Source organism: Pinus tabuliformis, chromosome 2_1, assembly GCF_031772625.1.
Source record: "Pinus tabuliformis cultivar Carrire ecotype Pingquan chromosome 2_1, CPIR1, whole genome shotgun sequence".
In the NCBI taxonomy this organism is placed as follows: domain Eukaryota; kingdom Viridiplantae; phylum Streptophyta; class Pinopsida; order Pinales; family Pinaceae; genus Pinus; species Pinus tabuliformis.
In genome coordinates, this window is record NC_142299.1 from 486,188,043 (window position 1) to 486,202,195 (window position 14,153).

The 14,153-nt window shown below is 37.0% G+C and overlaps 1 protein-coding gene across 4 annotated transcripts in view; it reads right to left on the reverse strand.

Moving 5' to 3' along the window:
* Positions 1-4,685: 4,685 nt before the first annotated feature.
* Positions 4,686-14,153, reverse strand: part of LOC149201027 (uncharacterized) — a 292,878-nt gene continuing 283,410 nt past the window's right edge. For 2 of the 4 annotated variants that reach the window (XM_089402849.1, XM_089402848.1), the window contains exons 8-12: positions 13,471-13,592; positions 5,874-5,962; positions 5,696-5,755; positions 5,503-5,610; positions 4,686-5,403 (exon numbers count right to left, since the gene is read on the reverse strand). In XM_089402849.1, coding sequence (XP_089258975.1) covers positions 5,263-5,403; positions 5,503-5,610; positions 5,696-5,755; positions 5,874-5,962; positions 13,471-13,592 — 520 coding nt within the window. In that variant the 3' untranslated portion in view covers positions 4,686-5,262. Of the gene's footprint in view, positions 5,404-5,502; positions 5,611-5,695; positions 5,756-5,873; positions 5,963-13,470; positions 13,596-14,153 lie in introns of all 4 variants that reach the window. The other 2 variants (XR_016253855.1, XM_089402847.1) reach the window with 2 other exon arrangements.

A 14,153-nucleotide genomic window follows, 5' to 3' on the forward strand; every position in this document is an offset into this window, starting at 1 on the left:
TCAATTCATTTAAAAGAAGTTCTTTATGTACATGATCGAAAGAAGAACCTGGTGTCCATTTCGGCAAAGGAAGTCAAAGGTTTCATGGTAGCATTCATCGATGGAAAGTTACGTGTTTGAAAATAGAATTTTCAAAGATGCTTTTTACTCATGGGTTCAGGGTTGGCAATTTGTATCAAGTTGCGGGATGGTCCATTAGGCACCATGTCAGTTGACACATCTCATCTTTAGCACCGGAGGTCTACTTATTATGGGGCCCTACCCGCTGTGAGTCAGATGGTGACAGGGATGCCTGAATTCAAGAAGAGCATGAAGGTACATGTCTGAGATGTACCGAAGGAAAATCTTATTAGAGGACCATTCCCCTCCTATCGCAGTCCCACAGGTTTGGAACAACACGAGGGGTTTGAGATTCATGATCGGGAATCTCATGTATACAGGTGGAAGAAAGACCTCTATGGCTTGAAGCAAAACACCTCGGGCTTAATATGAGAGGATTGATAGCTATCTGATGAAGCTAAGATTCACAAGGAGTGAAGTCGATCCAAACCATTGCTTGAAGGTTGTGGATGATAGACCTCTCATATTGGCACCTTCTGAGCATGACCTCTTTCTGACAAGTGCAGACCCTCTCATTTGCAAAAGTAAGAGGGAGTTGGATTTTGGATTTGGAATGGTGAACTGCAAGCCCGTGACTACCTTGAGGGAGCTTAACTTTCAGAAGTTATGTGGTAGTAATGATGGACCAGATTTGGGAAATGCCTCTGAGTTTCATAAACTCATTCGCATTGATGTTCTTGGTGAACTTCCATCCGGATATATGTTTTGCATTTAGCATGTTGGGCTCATATTTGGTTGAGCCTCACTGGATTGGTGCCAAGAATCTTTTGAGATATCTTTAAGGCACAATCTCTCATGGACTGAGATACACTGCTGGAAATGTGAAACTGCATGCTTATTTGAATGTTGACTGGGCAAGTAGTGTGGAGGATCACAAGAGCACTTCTGAGCGTTGGTTCTCTTTGGGTTCTGCTACGATATCCTGGATAAGCAGGAAGCAGAAGACGATTGCTTTGAGCATTGTTGAGACCGAATACATAGCTACGAGTATGACCTTGTGTGAAGCTGCCTAGTTGAGGAAGGTCTTCAGTGAGTTGTTTGACACATTATGGATAACACCGTGATCTTCTGTGACAACTAGAGGGGGATTCGACTGTTGAGGAATCTCGTGTGTTATGATCGCTCCAAGCATATAGACATCACATACCACTTTATCTGGGATATGGTACATTGATGAGCAAGAAGGCTCCATCGCATTGGAACTGATGTGTAGGTCGCAAACATTCTGTCAAAGCCCCGGGGAAAGGTCAAATTTGTGACTTTCCAGAACGACTTGGAGTCGTTGAGAGACCCTCTTATGAGGATCCTGTATGATATGCATGCATTGAGCTCTGGGAGCTTCGGGGGGCTTGAGGTACTTCTTAGAGCAACAAGCGACCATAAGGTGACTCAGCCTCCCCTAATGGTGCATTGTGTAATGGGTGAATGGTTCAGCCTTCCCCTGTGATACCTCGTGGCGACTTATGGACAGGATGAGTGGTTCTCCTGTCGAGCATCCTACCCATGCAGTCTGGGACTCATGGGAAGTACCTCTCACTTGGCCAATGAGTAGGGAAATGAGGTTAGGGACCATAGTAGTATCGTTGGACGCATCGTGTATCTACCGTACTCCCTATGCTAGGATGACCGACATTGATCTGGGATCAATTGGAACTGACTTCGGGTCAGTAAGAGTGATATAGCTCACTCTCTCTTGGAACTGATCTGGGATCAGTATGAGTGATTTGAGACACTCTCTTGATATTGATCTCGGATCAATGAAACTGACTTCGGGTCCGTATGAGTGATTTAAGACACTCTCTTTTGATATTGATCTAGGATCAATGAAACTGACTTCGGGTCAGTATGAATGGTTTGAGACACTCTCTTGTGCTATTGATCTGGGATCAATGAAACTGACTTCAGGTCAGTAAGAGTGACATAACTCAATCTATTTTGTAACTGATATGGGATCAGTAAGAGTGGTATGACACAATCTCTTCATATGGGACTGACTTCGGGTCAGTGGAGAATGGTATGAGACATTCTCAATAAATTCTTCTTCTTCATGGTTCAACATAGCAGAGTAGAGCACAACACAGCATAGCAGTGCAAAGCAAAGTAGTGCAAGGCAGGGCGTTGATGGCAGAGATAGTACAGACCAGCAGTGGATCAGCAAATGGAGTTCTCCCTAGTTGAGAGGGAGTGTTAAAATTGTCAACTACAGCCAAACTCCATGTGGGTCATCTTATTTATGGCAGCTGATATTTTACTTGGATCCCTTTCATCGAGAGGTGTAGGATTGATCTAAAGATCATCTGATTCTGATAATATTCATGGAAATATGAATTTATTTTTGTTATGGGACAATTCATCAAGGTAGGCCAACAACCAAATAACCCCAACATGTGCTCAAAGTTTTAGTATAAAAGGAGGTGACTTGATAGTCATTTGAACACACACTTCTTGTGATCTCTTCCTCTCCACTTGTCTTTGGGTTTTTGGTGGGAGGAAGAGATCCTAAGAAACTACGCAGCCCTAAGGAGAGGATGCCCTAGCTCAATGTTGTCATGGAAAAGGCATGCCCTAGATCTAGATGCAGGCAATGAAGAGAAGAATCTACATCGTAATATGGTAGCCTACATGGAGGGAAACTCTTATGGTGGACACAAGTCTATACATTGTCCATATCAAAGCTGCTCTAAACGTTGTTCATGATATAGCCACCCAAAACATTCTTTATTTTAGCCGCAGCAAAGAGGGATAAAACAGCGTGGGTTTTTGAGGTTGTTTCAGGGTCATTTGTGAAGGTCGAGTTGCTGTTAGGAGGGTCGAGGTACCTTCCTAGAGGGCCGAGGCAGAGAAGGGTTGTTTTGGGTTTGATGTGTGGGCTAGAAACTCTGTTTGAAGGGGTCGTAAGCTATAGCAAGGCTGTGTGGTAGGCCGCAGGCCATACCACCACAGCAAGGGATAGCATGGGCTATTTTGGGGTTATGTTGTGCCCTAATCTTCAGTGTGGAGGCAGAGGGTTCACACTAGGGTAGGCCGCAGAGATTAAGGGTTGTTTGGGTGACTGTTTGAGGGTTGTTGCAGCAGTCTGAGGTGCCCTAACCAATCACTATCACAACAGTAGTACAACAAATTTGGAGCAGCAATTGTGTCGTGTGTTGGGTCAAAGATTTCACCTATTTTGGATCAGTTCGTTGAGCAGCAATGGGTACATGTTGTACAGTGCAACAAAGTGCACATAGGAGCAGCAATTCATAAGCATGGTGTAGACCAGTGTCGCTGGACATTGGTGTTGCAATGGGACAGCATGGTAATGATGGACATTAGCAACAACAAGAATGTATTGCAGCACCAGGATGATGAGGTATTGCAGCATGCATTTGGGTGCAACATAATGCAATGAAGAGCTCGGCATAGTGCAACAGTACAATGACGGGTACAGTCATGATTAATGAAGCATGATGAGAAGCAGCATAATGATGACGAGTGCAGCATGGTGCAACACAGTGAGGTGCATCACAATGATAAGTGATGAAGTCATCTTGGAGAATCAGTTGAAGCGGCATGTCTTCAATTGAGTTCAGCTACCTCATGTATCATCTTCTTAGAGATGATCTATGCTCTTATTTAGATAAGTCAAAGTGTTGACTTCTATTGTATATGTACTATCTCTCTCTCTCTCTCTGTTGAACTATTGAAGAACATATAAGAAGAATTGATCAAGGGTTTCCCCACATTGGGGTTTGTCCCTGGCTAGCGCCACATCTTGTGTCCTCTTGTCTTGGCATGTCTTCTATGATTTACGTTTATGTTCTATATGCAATTTACTATTATGCCGATGTGATTGCTAATTTGGAAAAGACATTGAGCTAACTATGAAAATTGAAATAAATTTCTTTAAGCATAGAACATACCTAAAATTAACAGAAGATGAAAAATAACATTGATTTTCATCAATATTCATTTGGTGAAGAAACAAGTAAACACAAATTGTATAGTGAAAACACATCATGAAAGACATGATTTTATCATTCATATATATATATGAAATACAAAATAGTTATCTAGTGGAGATAAATTTGGATTAACAAACTTTAAATAGTTATAAAATGGCCTAGAAACCACAAACTAAACTAGCTACCAATAAACGACCTACAATTATGATCTAACAATAAAAAAATATAAATGTCTATAAAAATTCGGTAAGGTTATCAATTTAAACCCAATAATAAAAAAATACAAGTATTTATAAAAATTCCATGCTAAGGTTATCAATTTAAACCCAATAAAAACATAAACATCAATTGATTTTATCATCTTCAAAGACCCAAATACATCCCATTTGTTGATTTTTCAAATAACAACTTTTCCTGCTGAATCATGTTGGAACGGATAACTTGCATTGCTTATAAGTCAGAGAAAACTACTAATATTAAAACCATCAAGATCATGTATACTACAACAACATAATTCTGAATCCTAAATTTTGCTAAATTTACTTTGAATCGTGATTTTCTTGAACATGTTTAATGATAATATCATATGTAAATGCCACAGCAATGTCCCTGAAGCCTCTGTATTTAAAATACATATTCCCTTCACAGAGTACATTTTCTCTCAAATTTTCCTTTGAAAAGTGTTACACCAACGATTGTAGCATGTGAAGCGAGTGGGTGAACCCCTTGAAAAGTCTATTCTATAAGAATAAGAAAGCACAATATTTATGTTTAACAACAAATATAGAATAGCACCCAATAAAAAAATTTGGGCAAGCACCACTAATAGCTTTTTTCTAGCACTAATAGGTTTTAATAAATACGGGATTCAATTTTAAGACGAACCCAAAGAATAGCACGTGACCACGGCATTTTGGAAATATGCGGTTGATTTCCTTATAGGGATCGCATGTTCAAGGCACCAGTATAAATTGTTTTATAAAGATGTTCATTGTACAGTGGTCTAGAATGTTACAAACAGAACATAACTGATGCTCAGATTGATATGTGCCCTGAAATATTTTTCAAACTCGTTGAGATCTGATCAGGAAAAAAATGTATACCGGTTCCTTGAACATGCAAGTTTAAATACTTACCTTCACTTGTTTTGCACCTATCTTGACAGAGTTTGATATCATGGCCTGCAAAGACTCATTGTTCAGCTCAGTATAATTTCATCCATGCTCCTAGTGCTTTTTGAGCAATACCTCTCTTCAACATCCAGTGAAACATTTATGCCCTTATTAAGAAGATAGTTGAACATCATACTGATACAATCTTTCAACTCGGTAGCAAGGGCCTGTAAACAAGAAAAAACTTCATAATAAATGATGAATATAACGATATAAAGTGAATAAGAGAGGATTCATTCTGCAAATCACAATACATTTGAGTTTACCTTCCTACGACCTTTATCTCTCCTAGCAATCACCTCCGCAGGCCACTCGTCCACTAGGGATTGTAGTTCTTCATAAACCCACTTCTTCTTGGAATCAGAGAGATCCTCCTATGACAAGTCAGGGATAGCAGCATTTACACATTTTCTCATCTGTATGTCTAGATCCAATACAACTCGTATAATATAATATTACCTGATTGAGTTCAAGAATGACTTCAGCTGCTTCCTGAGGTTGCCACTTCAACAGATAGGCCTGCAGAGCATAACAAATCTATATCACCTCCCCCTTTTCAACCTTGCAATATATCTGTCAATACTCTAGAGTCTATACTCGTTAAAGTGCACGCAATAATTAGAACAGGAGCCTTCACCTTGGCACAAGAGAATGCACTTGGAATTGTATGCTGCAACCCAAACAGCAACCTCAGTTCCTGTATTTCCCAAACCTGTTGAGTATTCCCTGCAGTGACAATCAGGGTTGAAAAATATTACTGCCTACATATGAAAAACGCGTTGAAGTTTTATAAGCTATTCTGGGACAGCAAAAGATACTATTTAGAATTGCTATTTAGAAAGTAGTATCATTTTTACACTCTCGTTTATAGTGAACCGATACAATCTATACACAAACAGAAATGTTTATTTATCCGGATATAATGAGGGATGCCATGATTGGGTTTATTTAGAGACATAGGAGGAAGAAAGATGGTTAGCTTCATTAAGCGAGCAATTAAATTCGAGATTGACCAACAACTGGAAGCCTTGTAAATATTCTACTTGGTCTTGAGCCAAACTCGGATAGCAAAAAATCCTTATTCAGAATTATTACTGAGAAAAAAGATCATTTTTTACACTTTCGTTTATAGTGAACTGATACACACAAAAATGTTCCATTAATCTGGATAACAGTGCTGCTATGATTAGTCTTATTTAGAGAAATAGGAGGGAGAAAGATGGTAAACCTGCACTGAGCAATTAAAGCCAGTGTTCCATGGGGATGCGACAGGGGACGCCTGGGTAAACGTTTCCCCATGTCCTCTTTTTGGGGAGATGCAGCGAAAACATTTGCCGTGTGTGTGGAATGTGATTCCCCAAAAGGGTGCTTTTGGGTGTCCCCTGTTGAATTTGTAACTATGATCGGTCTTCATAATGTACATTTGGTCACTTGATGTAATTATATTTATCATTGTAAAGCATATTTATAAATGCTTGAGTTAAAGGAAATTTTATTTTAAGTCAAAGTCTCATTGTGGCTTTTTAAAGTTGAAAATTTGTATTTTTGAAATGTAAATTTTGGCTCCAAAAGTGACAAGTCGACTTCCCTCCAAGTCAAGTCAACCCTGGTCAAGAGACACATCCATTCACCCAAGATAGGCTACTATATAAAGGCAGCTCGACCTCCTCCAATTGGGCATTCACATTCTTACACACAAGATAGTCTCTGGGCAACCAAGAGAAGGATAAGAAGGATGAAAAGAAGACTGAAATCTCTTATCTCTCTCTTCTTTAGCTTGCACGTGTGGATAGTTTCTCTCCTTTTTTGGTTTGCTGATTTTCTGGGCAGTTTTTGTTGTAGAAAGCCGAGTTTCTGAAGAAGCTGCAGAAAGTTGAGCTTCTGAAGATGTCGTTAGAAGCCGCAGAAAACTGAGTTTCTGACGCTGACGCAGAAGGCTAAATTTTTGGGCAAATAGTAAAGCGAATTGTTGGATTAGATTGGGAAGCTTGACTTGGAGAAGAAGACCAAGTTTGACCATAGGTCTAGGTGTGTCTCTCATTGAACAAAAAGAATTTCTCTATTGAAAAAGATTGCTACATTTTTCCCTTTGTGAGTTTCCCACAGGGTAAATCTTCTCTCTTTTGTGCATTGTCTCTCTTTCCATTGTTCTACTATTCTTTATGGTTGAATTTTGAGTTGCCTGTGTTTAGATATGAATTCAAATTTGGATCCAAATCTGGATTCGCTCAATTTTTGAAAAGCCAAATACCACAAGGAAACAACAACAATCAACATAAATATATTTTTTATTATTATTTCTTTTAAATATAACTTCTATAAAATTTTAAAAATATATATTTTTAAATATATAATTTATAGTTATATTTATAATATATCATATTGATATTACGATTTAATGGGTTAGCTTGAGTGCTTGAATAATATGATTTGCAAGTGGTATCAAGTCCTTAGGGCTGGTTGCTTATGTGAAAAGTTAATATGTTTGTAATCAATGTCTTCAAACTTACCGTGATTACCACCATCAACAACAATAAAATTAAATTTCCACGTTTCATGTCCATGAATTTCATGGAAAAACATATAATACTTGATAGTTAAAGTATACTACTTATAAATAATAACTAATATAATAGTACTTAAGTTACCGGAAACGTCTTTAGAATTGTCCCCGTTTCTGAAATGGAAACGGGTACGATCCGCGCCATGGAAACGTTTTTTTATCCGTATCAGAATTTTGGAAACGCTGGATCCTGTTTTAGAAATGTTTCTGAAGGTTGTAAATTTTTTGGATCTGGATCCACCCGCTAAAGGTAAAAGAGGGGAACGGAATCGCGTTTTTTTTTTGCACTGGGAGAAGTCGGAAAAGGTCAGCGTCCATTTTTTTGTTGGATACGTGAGCACAACCCGTCGCTGGCAGTTGCTTAAAGTTGGAGCCTTGCGCTCTCCAGTGTATCGAGGTTAAACAGAAACATAGATTATCCAAAATAAAGAGAAAATGATCTCCCCGGTTTCCAATAGTCTGCGGTTGTTATCTTTCTTAGGGCCCTCTAACTATCCAGAGAAGATATAGGAAGCGGTGGATCTGAACAAGAATACGCCAATGCCAATGCCAATGCCCATGCCCATGCCCAGGAGAAGAGAGAGAGAATGTAGAAAAAACGGCGGATCTTCCAGTTCCCATACAGATTAAGAACCACTTATTTCTTCGTTATTCCACGGACAGATTGAATCCTTTATTGGGGAGCATACAAACCTACCTGGCCATCAATTCGTACATCGATTGATTGGGCAAACAATAGCGTGAAGATACATAGAAGTGTATTTTTTAATTGTTCACATTCATTAATATGTTAATTTAAAACATGTGTTTTTAGCGTCACTATTGAAGTGGTTATTTATATATATATGGTGTATAATATAAATATTTATTATATATATTTTTAAATATTATTTTGCAAAAAGAATATAATATTTACTATATTTAAACTTTATAGGTTTAAAATTATTTTAATTTGAAAATTAATTAATTTATATAAGGTGAATAACGTAGTAAAGTGTAATAGACTAGATAAAAAAGAATTTGAAGCTGAGTCCCCCTATGATTAACACAAATTCAAAGTTCTTCACATTATAAGAGGTGGAGAATGGAATTAAGAAGCTAAAAACAGGAAAGGCAAAAGACTTAGTTGAACTTCAATCAAAGTATCTAAAATGGGGAATGAACGCTCTTGCACTGCACATCATGAAAATATTCAACAACATCAGTCAGGAAGAATTCCCAAGACACTAGACAACTAGCGTGGCAATACCCCTTTTTAAAAGTGGAGACATTAATAATCCATCCAACTATAGAACAATTATGATCAATCCTTTGTTTGCAAAGCTTTTCGACAGCATAGTAGAAAACACAATTAGCAAGTGGGTAGAAGTAAAAGAAAAGAGGGCAAGAGGACAAACGGGTTTTAGGTCGAAACATTCTACAGTGGATCATGGCATCATGGCATCACATTGAGACGCATTGTTGAAATGGTTTGGGAGGACAAAGAAGAAGTATTTTGCTACTTTGTTGACTTCAAAAGAACATCTGACACAGGCCCTAGGGATAAGTTGTGGCGTAGAATGGAAGAACTCGAAATACTTGTGCATTATAGAGTCATTGTCCATAGACTTTATGAAGAAGTGAAAGTCAAAATTAGAACCTTAGCAGCTATTTCAGAAAGCTTTAGAAGTGACATTGGAGTCAAGCAAGTTTGCCCTCTATCACCCAATCTTTTTGGTCTATCTATTGATAAATTGGAAGAGTGGCTAAATCTGCAAGGTGGAGATGGTGTTCGGTTGGGGGCTTTGTGATAAAGCTTCTTTGTATGCTAATGATATTGTATTGATTTCTAAATCGGCCCATGGATTGCGAATGCATTTATATGCCCTTGAGCATTTTTGTAGAGCAGTGGGGATGCAAGTCAATACTAGCAAGACCAAAATAATGATTTTTCCTAATAAAAAGAAGCAGAGCCAATATACTTTCTTCTTTGAAAACAACATTCTTGAAAAAGTAAAGGAGTACAAGTTCCTTGGGGTTGATTTCAACAACAAACTCAATTGGGAGCACTGCAAAAAGAAGAGAATTTTAGGAGGGTGGAAAGCATTATATGCTCTTCAAAATAGATGTAGAGACGCAGAATTATGAGATTGAAAAACGATTAAAGTGCTTTTTGGACTCTTATTTTGTCTAGTGATGCTATATAGGTGTGAATTGTGGGCTAGCAGCACTCCCGTTTCAAAATGGAAACAAATTGAGAAAATCCAAAAACGCTTGAGCATGAGCAAGTTCAAAATAAAAAGTTTGGTACCTTATGAGATAATGTTTAGTGAAACAAGAGCAACTTCCATTGAAGCAATTGCTATGGTGCAACTCATAAGATACCTAAAAATAATTGAACAAATGAGAGTAGGTAGATGGCCTAATGTTATCTTCAATGAAGGCATCAGTGAAAGAAAAAAAACATGGATGAAACAAAACTACACATGGATGCAAAAATGGGATATCTACCTCAATGCTTGTCCCACAAATAGCAAGGAGCTAAAGGATTTTGTTATGGAGAAGTTTCGTAAAAAGGTATGGGGAAAAGAGTTGGGTAGAAAGAAGAAATATTACATTGAGGAATTCAACCCTATGTGTGATTTACAACAAAAAGAGTTCATTGGAGCTAGCATTTCGTGGAGGGCAAAAGTTCTTATTGCTCAATTAAGAACCAACTCACATCAACTTCGGTGTGAAACAGGGCAGTGGAAAAGGCTTAAAGAAGCTTGGGAAGAAAAAGTGTGCACATTTTGCACGTCTGGGGCTGTGGAATCGGAAAAAACATTTCATTTTGGAATGTGATGCATTCAAAGACATCAAAAAAAGTTATGAGAACATGTTAGCATTAGTTTCTTGGCATTGTCTTTTTAGCAAGGAGATTGTTAGAAAGTTGAGTCAGTGCATCATCAATTGGAATTGGAAAAAAACTGAATTGCAAAGAGCGAAAAACAGAGAACTAATGATCTCATAGACTATTTTTAGTCTCGTGGACCTTAAAATATCATATCATATCATTTCATTTCATATATATATATATATATATATATATATATATAGTTTCGTTGTCACATTGTATTTAGATTTCACCTTATTCGTTTCAAACTCCACAGTGCGATTTATAATACATTAATTAATTTATGAAAAATAATTCTAATCTTATAATATATAGGAATAATTAAACGATAAATAATATTAAGCTAATACATGATTACTTTATATAAATTAAATAAAAAATTATAATACATAAAGCTTAATATGACGTATAATCTATAAACTTCTAAAACATGGACCTAACAAATTTGATAGATTAGATGTGGATTAACCGGAAAGACATTCATCTACAAAATTTAATATATTTTAAATAATTAATTTATAATATATATAAACAATAAAATAACAGATTCCATATTCTATATATTTTGAATAATTTACCTATATTTAAGTATGGGGGTTTACGCAGTGCATTATATTAGATATCAATTCAACTGCGTTAAGTAAGTCATTCACGTAATCCAAAAACGCTATATACAATATATATATACAATATATATAAAATTACTCTATAAAGTTGTAATATTTTTAAAATAATATAAATAAAATATAACATCCGTATAAAGTTATGTTTAAATTAGTATAATTAAAATATAGCATAGCTATGAAGTTATAATGAAAACAACAATATCAATAACAACCGCCCGTGGTCATCTCCGCCATCACTTTCATGCATTATCTCTCTCATACTCTTATGAATTCTCTCATTTTAGCTGCACATACTGTCACTCATTCATGCATTTACAGAGGTGATACATTGTCAGCTTCCAGCAAACAGCCGTCGGGGGTTAGGGCGCTGCCAGGGTACGTTTCACTAGCTAAAGATCTGTTCTGCAGCGGATTATCCTAAGCGAATCCAGGTGAATCAGGATCGGAATCCGTGTCCGATCCAGGGATTCGCGGATCCGCAGATCCATTTCCCGGGGTGGACGGATCCGGTATCAAACAGCATCTCTTGATCAAGGAGTGATATTTCTGTCTTTTGTATTTCCATAGTTGAGATTATATCTTTAACGAACTGGCAAAAGAATGCACAGCAACTAATAGACAAGCAACAAATTCCACAAGTTGTCGAATAATGTACCTCCAGTTCTCCAATTCTATTCTCAGGGACTATTCTCGATCACAAAACAGGCCAGAGAATATCCAACAGGACTTTCAGAATTCAAAAGAGCCCAAATTATGAATGTAACTATCTATCAAAAGTTCAAAAAACATTCTGCCAGGGCAGACAGGGATCCCAATCTTGGACAGGGCATCCGCGTCCATGTTTTGTTCTCGAAATACATGGATGAAAAAAATGTCATAACTGAAATATTTGTAACTATTTATCTCTTTTTACTTTTAAAGACCTTGAAAATTTCTTCTAGTCTAGCACTTCGTCTCAAATAACTGCCATTCTAATTATGTTATTACATTAACAATAATCTTAACAAGAACTGACATACAAATAGCATATGTTTACTTCGTTGAATTATTTCATAACTACCAATCTTCCATTTATAGATTCACTAATTATCAGTGCAATTAAAATGAATGCTTCAAAGACTACATGTAATGGGCCATAGCCTACATGTTGAAATGACGGCAATCTTCACGTACTGTTATTTGACAATATGGTTAAGCTCCCTCATTACGCATTGCCAGATTATGGTTTAACAGCCGACCTAGTCGACATTTTTTATATTATTCTAAGAGCTAACGCCAACCTATGTGGGTCCATAACCCCATTTAGGGGAAGGCACCACAAGCTCAATTTGTGTTACACAACTTATGACTCGTGAGTCTGTTGTATCATCCTGGAGTTATAAGTGATTGATTCTTTTGACCACAAACTTCATATTTCTTCTCCATAGTGCACCTCTATTGAATGCTTGCACGTCTGGATTATGCAGCAATTTATCTTACTTTGTCAGATTTCTCTCTTAAGCTCAATTAGTCCTCTTCAGAGCACTCTGGTATGGGCTCATCTCTTTTGTGATCAACATGGACTGCTCACATAAATCGGTTGTGTTTTACTTGTCTGGGCCAGGGTCTGCTGAATTTCTCACCAATACCATATATCCACTATTTCTTTGTGAATTTCAACACTACACTGTTCTTATATAAATATGTTGTGTTTTACTTGTCTGAGTCAAGGTTTGCTGAAGTGTTTACCATAGATCTACTATCTCTTTGTGAATTCCAACGCCACATTGTTCATTCACTTGTTGACTCACGATAAACTTATGAAGAACCTGACAGTATCAATGGCCAATTTAACTAGAGGCACATAAATGATAGACAGGTCATTGGATTAGAATATGCACCCAAAGAACTTGAGATAAAACTCTATTGTAATGGGAACTTTAAAAGACAGCAGCTAAACACCTAGACTTTGCACTTGCAATTAATAACAAGAAATATGAAAATCCTTTTCCTTCAGGTCCCAGTAGTCAGAAAAGAAAACAAGCAATATAGAAAAGTTAGCTTCATGCACTAGTTTTAATAAGACAAACCCAAAAATTCTGATAAGAGATTACATATTCTAAGAGGAAAATGTAAAAAACACTACATAACATGTAACCAACAATCCATCTCTAAAGTAAGAAATATTTACCTAATTTGGCTGCGGAAGAAATCCATGTGTCATAAGCACGTGGATGAAGCTTTACCCCATTCTTGATGAATTTTTTTGCAATACTAGACATCAATAACCAGTGTTCAGTGTCCTCGCATATGCTGCTATGACAAAACCATTTATCAATTTAAGAGAGAAGTGTTTTTTTACCTTTTAAAGTACATTTCATAAATCAATTTTGTAAAGAGAGCAGCCAAGTCAAAGATAAATGCTAAACTATGAACACAAAATACAAGCCAATGAGACTACCAAGCTGAGATATAACTTTACATATAATCCTGAAAATTTGTTATAAAAAGAAAGCACCGCAAATCGAAGCAAATTGAAATGAAGAACCCAAGGAACACAACATAGTAACAGATGCACAAGACTGCTTCTTACATAGAGAAATAGACCAGACTGAAAATACAGCTAAGGGGCTTAAAAACAAGTGATACTACTATTTCGATGGAGAGGAGTAAGGAAAATCTGAAGATTGAGATAGTAAAACCATGAACTATTAAAGTAAGAAATAATGGTCTATCCAATGAAGATTCCAAGGGAGGATCTTCATCATCCTCATCCTGCAAATGCTCCTTTTGAATAATGTATGATGAGCTTTATACTAGATGACTTTCTTATTCTCATAAGTATTACTTGTGCTTCTAATGAGGTTACCAAGA